This window comes from Physcomitrium patens, chromosome 8 (assembly GCF_059467195.1).
Source record: "Physcomitrium patens ecotype Gransden chromosome 8, ASM5946719v1, whole genome shotgun sequence".
In the NCBI taxonomy this organism is placed as follows: Eukaryota; Viridiplantae; Streptophyta; class Bryopsida; order Funariales; family Funariaceae; genus Physcomitrium; species Physcomitrium patens.
This window is the reverse complement of record NC_143417.1, coordinates 9,306,606-9,315,205: the sequence shown is the minus strand read 5'-3', so window position 1 is coordinate 9,315,205 and position 8,600 is coordinate 9,306,606. Positions and strand designations below refer to the sequence as shown.

The window sequence follows — 8,600 nt, the reverse complement described above, 5'->3', positions numbered from 1 at the left end:
GCAGAATTCAAACGGTTGCGATCGAAAGTTCTGGAAAAATCAGGTCACCGCCTGTTTTTTTAAAGCACGTGGCAGAAGAATGTAAACGTTATCCACGTCGTAGATGTGGGATCTACCAAGTAGGGAAAATATCAGGTCTTGCTGATTGATTGCTTGCGTCATCAAATGGAAGAATTTCATCCCTCAGAGCCATATGGCTTTGTTTACTAATCACTGGCTGTAGCGGGCTTCCTTTTCCTTTTTCGGATGTCGATGCCGAACAGGGAAGCTAGCCCCATCGATCTAACTCATGCAACTAAGAATAAGGCTAATTAACAAGTGTCGATACAGTCATATTATATTTCTTTCTAAAACAATCATAATTGTTAGTGTATACTCATGATTGTTTTGCCACAATTCCATTTAATTAGCACTAACGTCGCTAAGGATTAATTCGTGGTGAAATTACTTTGTGATGAATTTTAATTTTTCGTTTCCACTTCATTGTACGGATTTTAATAGTCTTCGTATTATATTAATTTTGTCGCATCTTACGTATTTAATGATTTCGAATGTTAACATCTTTAAATCGGACAATCACGAGTTTTTTGAATTTCTATTGCATCACTGTATACAAAGCACTGAACATGTCTTACGTAAATCTTCAAAAGGAATGTGATGACTCTATGAGAGAATCTTTCATTGCAGCTATCATTGTATTCTCAAATTTATTTTAATATTTGAATTATTACTGTATTTGACGCGATATGTAATGGAAATCGTGTGTTTTATGACTAGATCATATCATCTAACATTCAACAGCAGTATAAGTTGAGATTACAAATATGTGATTAAATGAGATTAAATCAGTTGAAGATACTGTGCGGTTAAGAATGCAGATTAATCCACAGGCCAGCAGAATGCAATTATGGCTATTATCAATAAAACAATTCGACTGCTTACCAATATATATATATATATATATATATATCTATAGCTTCATACATCGAGAGAGAGAGAGATTTCACTGTGGTTTTATCAGCGTTTTATCGAATACAAATGGTAAGAATTGGAAAAAGAAATAAAAAAGAAAAAGAAAAAGAAAAACAGTGAATCTTAGATGTTACCATAGAAAGAAGCAGGCATTTTTTCTTATCTACCCCTTCATCTTCTCACACAATACCTGTTTCTGATATGGTATCTAACCCAAGCGAGAAATTCAGCCAACTAAATTACAAGATATTCATGAGTTTAGCTGACAACTCTCCATTTAAGGAAGGATTAAGTCTATTGACAAAAGAATAATTTCCCTGTGCAGGAATGGATCAGCACAAGGCACTGAAGCCGACGTGGTAACAGCTTCCATTTAAAAAGGACCTACCATCTTCCGATTAAGCGAGCATTTAAATAATCCGCAAGCTCCTCCCACAATGACACGGCTAAACTGAGCATGAGAGTCCCACTTCTAAGCGCAACTTGGAACCAAACGAAGATGGGGATACTTTTTTCACACGTTCATCCAATCTTCTCCACACGGCATCCCATGTCGACCAACAAATCGGGGCGTTAAAGACCGTCTGGTTGAGATCTACAGATGGTGCGCAATGTCCTTTCTTTTTTTATTAGCCCTCCCCATCAACTTTCCCGTTTTTGCTCCGGTTTCACTTTAACTGAGATGAGCTGAGTCACAGTGAAATATCCTTCTGTCTTTGGACAATGGAAGTTACGCGGCGTAAAAGTTCATCGTGTCGCTCATAAGAAGGCTAAGGTGCCCTTGCACGCGCAACTCTGGCTTCGTGAAGGGTTTGTTGTGCTCACACACCACGATCGTGGTCTCAACATTGCGACGATCTGCTAGATTGTTTGGTCGGCGGACGTGTTTAGTTGAACTTTGTGTTGGCAGGCGGGTAGGGAGAGCGTCTCAGAGTGAAATTTGAGTTGGTATTGCGGTTTTCTTGAAAGATACTTGGAGACTTGTGAAGTGTAGTGGTTGTGGCTTCACTGTGGAGGTTATCGGATACAATTGCGATCGTATTTGTGCAGATCGGCTCGTCTATGTGGCTTAGGTGGATATTTTGAGAGATATGGCGACTAAAATAAACTCGGTGTCGACTTTGAACCCCAATGCGCCTCTATTCGTGCCTGCAGCATTTCGTGCAGTGGAAGACTTTTCCAGCGAATGGTGGAGGTTGGTTCAAACTTGTCCTGACTTTCGAGAGCAGTGGGTGAGGGAACGCCTGCCTGTGTTGGAGGAGCAAGAGATGTTCGAAGCAGACTTGGACGAGATCGCTGACCTTGATGAGTTTCTTGAGTTCCAAGAAGAGATGCAGGAAATGGAGATTGCGCAAGAGTCGTTGAACTTTGATGTTGATGATGGTGGGTGCTCGCTCTACACGTAAAATGTATGTTCGGCTGTCGTGTGTGCGCATTTTTCCTCCCTGCTGTCTACCGTACCGCTTGACCTTGCACTTGTGTGTGTAGTGCGTGGTGATGTGAAGACAACTTGGATGTGTACAATGTTAGTAGATATTTCTGTTTACATACGGAGTAGATGCTTATTAGTGCAGTGGTCATTCTTGGAGTATTATATTATAGTGCTTGGATTCCGTGCCCTGAAATGGTGGTTCATCTTTCATTTCTTTGGATCATGAGCACTTTACCAGCACGCGTGTCTTACTTAATTGCACGGTGTTCGACAGGTTGTATTGATGATGACTTGAGTCTATTCAATATTAATCAGATTAGGGACTTGAAGTTGAATCCGAAGTCGCAAGCGCCGTGGAACAAGTCATTGAAGAACCGCGATAAAATTTCGTACAAGGTGCCTAACTCCATCAAGAAAGGCGCTACATATCGCATTCAGCAGCCTCGCGCAGCTTCAGTCATGTAGATCTTATTTGAAGAAGGTGCCCTTGTAGGTTTTAAAGTTGTACAGTTGCAAGATGCAGAATGGTAGGAGTGTTTTGTACATTGAGATCTACGAAAATTGGTGTTCGTAGTGGGTAGCAGTATGCATGATTGTACAAATTGTACCTCACCCGTTAGTCTTAACACATTGTGGTTGACAATGCGTTATAGATTGAACATAAACTTCACACAGCAAACAAACTGCAATTGAGTTGATCTTATGTGTTTTTTTTTATTAGTTTTGTTTTGTTTTGTTAAGAGCCTTATGGAGATGAGAATCTTCTCAGTCTTTAGATAACATCATATGTTGCATATGGTGTATGCTGCTATGTCACCTTCGCTTACATCACCTGTGGCTACAATTCGGTCTAGGCTGGAGCATCCATACACTTGTATTACAACTCTGTTGTAGCCACTGCATTTGGAACGAGATGTTTCCAACATTAACTTGTTGTCTACAACTGGCTATGACATAATTTATCTCACTGCATGTTTAAGCTGGGGTGTCTAATAGTTCTGCCTTTGATCAAAAGTAGCTGAACTAGCATTCCTACATTCCCTCCATCTTGTAACTTGAGTCGATTGGGATGTGCTAGTGTGGGAGTTCCTAGTGATCTTATCTGTGATATCTCTGAGAGGTGAATTAACATTTCCTCCACTTACGCTTCCTAATTTCAACCTTGATGGCAATCTTTGCTATACTTACTGCTGTACACATTATGAGCATACACATGGTGTGTTGCCAACACCCATGTCATACAACACTGCTGTGGTTGTCTTCACAATCATCCTTACAGTGGCCAATCGTTGTCTTCAAGACATCTGTGAAGTTGTAGTGTTAAATCATTGTCAGCACTTTCTGGGCATGTGGGTGGTTTTCATCCCTAGACCAAGAAATTGTTCACTTCCTGTAATCTCAGATTTTCATGATTATTTTTATAGATGATATTAAACCACAATATATTTGGCCACAATATATTTGATGTGTTAGCCATGAAATATCAATTTAGTATGCTTTATTCTGTTCATGTCATTGTCATACATTGGAGTGATTTAGTCCATAGGACTGGTAAAACATTCTGGTTCATGTTAAGAAGAATAATGATTTTGTATAGATGCAGAAGTTTTGCAATATTAACACAACTGGATGGAAATGTACACAATTCAGAGAAAATGGAGTTTGTTTACCTACAATGTGCAATAGACATGGATCATCCTTAATTTCAGTATTGATATTAGATGTTATGTATGATTCAAAAGACCTATCAATGGCTTTTGATAAAATAAAAATTAGATTCATAAGAAGCACTTTTTGATTTTTTTAAAAATATATTATATAAACATGTAATTTTTGGAATTATTTTAGGATAAGGGATTGAATTAATAAATACCTATGCTACTTCAATAAATAGATATACATAGACACAAATTAAATAAATAATATCTTACTTAAAAAATATTAAAGATCTTTAATATATAAATACATTTACAAGGACTTGTTAAAGCCACACCCCCAAATCATGTGATGATTAATTTAGTCCAATGTCACTCCACCCCAACACTCCATCATCATCCTCCATGAGTGTGAAGGGCAGCCCATCCTTTGTGCCCGAACATTTCCTCTGCCTGAAACACTGCCCAAGAGAGTTTAGGGCAGCTCCTTCGAAACTGCCCAAAACTCTCCTCTGCCCGAAACACTGCCCAAGAGTGCGGAGGGTAGCCCATTGCGGACTGCTGCATCCCACCTCACTCCTCTATGCATTGAATTCGAGTCGTAGACATTGACTTTTGCCCTCCAGCACCAAAGAAGCTCCGCTGAATAGGTCAAATGCAAGTTTTATGCATTATAGTTCCCCGTGTGCTCATGACAGGCCACTACATTGGCGGCCCTGATGAAGTTCGCCGCCTTCACAAGGACGGCAAATTGGGGGCGCTCTTACAAGATCTTCCTGTAGTCTAGTACCAAAAACCATGCGATGGCTGCGGTGGGGTAAGATTTGTTCCATGACCGGAGTAAGTTGGCAGCTGCAAGATCATTACTGACATGAACGACGTTGCGCAGTGTCCTGATTGCAACGAGAATGGATTGATCAGATGCCTAGTTTGCTTTCAGCATCATTTCACCATCAATCTGTGGGCTCTTGGCCACCGGTGGTAGTTTGGATTATATCATCGGTGCACGAGACAGGCAGCCCACCCCATTGAATGCGGGCGGAAGAGCGAGAGAGAGAGTGTACATACAACAAATACTTGGCTACCTTATTCTTACAGTTTTGTTTTGGAGGGATTTACAATTGGTTGAATCACTAGATTAAAAGATGGCTGTCGAAAGCGAGACCCTGTCAAGGACTTTGCATCATGTCGATGACGCTTTCCGTTGTGCACATTCCTGTATAGTATTCAAAACGGATGTGAAGCTCCTATAACGCCCATCAGCATTATTTCTCATTCTTTCGTAGGTATGCATGCACTTGCGTGTGGGGTGTGTATCCATTGTTCTCACATGCAGTGCGGTAGTCTCCACGACTTCTCCTTTCCATGACCACCCCAATGATTTAATGGATATCACGGGTCTGTGAATTCAATGTGCAGTGTATTTCTCGTCCATTGCTGTGTTTTTTCCTCTCTTCACTGGATGGTGTGAGTTGAATTGGTCGTGCTAGAAAGGCAAACTTTGTGTAATACTTGTGTACGATTGAGAAGGCATACGAACATCAAATTGTAATCTCTAAATTGAAGTAAAAGTTCAAACATAAATACCTCATAAACGGTTTAAAGACAACATAGCTGTGCAAAGACTTAGGATGGAGAATTCTACAGTAATCAAAATTCTCAACTTCATGGAACTTTGGGTAAGATGTGATAATAAAAGACCACGATTTTAAGGTGATGTATGGGAATGATATTTAGTGCTCCTGGACAAATATACAAGACTATGAAGAGGGCAATATCTACACCAACAACATTAATTGGGAAAAATAATAAGATAGCTTATTTTTTTATTTTAGCGCTCGTGGATTTGGCTCACTCCTCTGCGGTACAGGTTGATCTGGTAACACTCTCTACCAGAGAAACAAGTTGTGTCTCAAGTAAGCCGCTTCAAGAGTTTCTCATCCTGATGTTAATGGGAAGGTGGCGAGACCAACAAAGCTGCAGGTTTGTAATCCACGGCGTTTGACTCCTGGGGATCAGTCATAAGAGCTGTCTGCAATGGGCTAGACGTCAAAATTCAATCCAAGAGCCACATTCAAAGCCCCTGATTGCTAGCTACAGATGCACCTATGCTTATCCAGATTAGTTGAAAACAAGCCCAAATGAAAATGATCTGCTAATACTACAGAACTGCATCGACAATCTGAGCACGAGGATTGTCAATAATTGAGATGTCAAACATAGTGGCGGTGTGCATACACTGATTAGTTCTCTAGATTTTCTACAAGACAGGTTATTTTAACCTTTAAGAAGGAATCAAAACGTCAGTAGTGATTACTGTGGGATTCGGTAGTCTGAACCTTTCGCAAGCGACTACATACTGCAGCAATTTGTTCTTCTTGTCAAAATGTTGGGGCTGTTAAGTTTTATACACTCTTTTACCCCAGTTCTCTTCGGATCCTCATCTGGCAGATGATCCTTTCGGCTTTCCAATGGCGGATCTGGCATGCTAATGGGTTTGCGTCGTAAGTGATTAAATTTAGCGTTGGCAGAGCATAAATTCTGATGTTCTGGTGCTAGACATTGCAAATGATGCAATGAAGGAAATGATAAGTTCATATAATCGTTACATCACTACAGGACCCGGAGAAGAGCACACAGTTAGCAACTACTATCCGCACCAAGCAGTAGAACCCAAGTCCGTAAATCAGAGAATTCTTCTTTCGATAAAGGAAGGAATTATCAGCCATTACCTGATGCCATCGCTTCTGAAACTTGCGTCCCATTGCTTCAAAAATGCTTGCAAGGGCCTTCTCGGAGAAAACCCCTCAATCCACAGAGGAGAGTTTCGGGCAGTTTCGAGTTTCGGGCAGTTTCGAGTAAGTGTCAATAATAATAGTATTCAAGGCACAAGATTGGTGATGGTATCAAGGCCTTTTCTATTGATATTGGATACGTGGACCCTGACTGAGTGTTGAGTCAATGTTTTTCGTTTGTGTTCTTTGTGTGTGGAGGTGTTGTGGTGTAGCATCCTCATCTCGTGTCATTTGTGATCTGAATTCCTCCTTTTGCAATCGAATAGTGCTATGGTGGTCAATCTTTTCCTTCTTTTTGTTCATACTATTGCAAACTCTACACTAAGGTGGATTTTTTTTTTTTTTTTTTTTTTTTTTTTTTCTTTCCTTCCTTCCATGCTTGATAAGCAATTGGAAGAGTTTTGAGTTTTTGGAAGTACGTAGGATTCTTCCTATTGTTTTACATGTATACTTCTTGATGAAGATTTGAGATTTGACTATGACAAGGTTTAGTGTAGATGGAGTTGTAGCATTGGTTGTAGTAGGTATGAAGCAACCTTATGAACTATCATTGCACAATCCAAAAGAAGTATCTTGATATAGTTTAGTCTTTCATCTAATGCCATTCCATTGCTGAATCCTATTGCCTTATCTTGTCTTGATTCTTCTATAATTTCTACAAGCTTAAGTTGTTAACAATTATCTTTTTGGTATTTGTAGTGATTAGGTTTTCATCTTCTCGATGATTCTACAAGCTTCTTATTATAATTATGGTCATGATATTGGTTCTCTCTGCATATATTATTTTTTTACAAATTAAAAAAGGCATAGCAGATCAACAAGGTCTTGAAAATACATAAAGGTATAAAATTATGGCTTGAGAGGGTATTTGAACAAATTAAAAGTTAATAATTGAGAGTAAAGATGGACCATACTTCAATGATAGTGGTGCAGCATTTTAGGCTTCCGGTTGATCAACAACAGTATTAAATTTTTTTCTTCTTTATTGAACCTATTATTATCAAGCTAACTCTTGAAGAAACAATTATATATTCTAGAAGACAAAGCACAATTACATATTCTTCAAGTCCTTCATAACTTTTCAATAATTAAAATTTTTAGATACAATAAGACTTTGGAAGTAATATCAAGAAATTTTTAGTGGCTTCATATGTGAAAGATAGTTAAAGACTTTGTACAATTATCTGACATTTTTTGAAGATTAAAAACTCCTCATTATTGATCTTATGGATTTTTTCAACCATTACTTATTTCAAAACAATGTCAAAGATATGAATCTTAAAAAAAAAAAATCCTTAATTTACTCTTGTATCACTTAAAAGAACTAGAAAGTTACTCAAAGATGATATTATATTAAACTAGAATGGCTATTATTAAAGACAATAAGACTAGAAAGTCTTGGAATAAGACTAAAGAGTAGAAAGACATTGACAAGAGTAAAGAAGACTTTATTATTACTTTCATATATACTCTTAACTAGGAGCTACGTGGCGATGCCCTATAAGATCTCTAAAATATGTTGACTTTGAAAGATTTGTATCTTAACTTAAAAGGCAAGTTTTTTATATATGCACTATATAGTTAGCTTGTTCTACAAGCTATCAACACAAGGTTAACTTTTTGACCAAGTTTCTAACCTATTAATTAATTACAAACACATGTAAAGTCAAAATTGCATCTATGAAGCTTCTAGAAAGCTTGTATATAAAATATTATGAAATAAATTTAATTTTATCTACTTCTACT

At 38.3% G+C, this 8,600-nt stretch overlaps 1 protein-coding gene across 1 annotated transcript; it reads left to right on the top strand.

Moving 5' to 3' along the window:
* The first annotated feature begins 1,775 nt into the window (after positions 1–1,775).
* LOC112286148 (uncharacterized) lies at positions 1,776–3,121 on the top strand. The gene is made up of 2 exons (XM_024527782.3): positions 1,776–2,355; positions 2,679–3,121. The coding sequence occupies exons 1-2, from the start codon at positions 2,064–2,066 to the stop codon at positions 2,867–2,869; spliced, it is 483 nt and encodes a 160-aa protein (XP_024383550.1). The 5' UTR covers positions 1,776–2,063; the 3' UTR covers positions 2,870–3,121.
* The last annotated feature ends 5,479 nt before the right edge of the window (positions 3,122–8,600 follow it).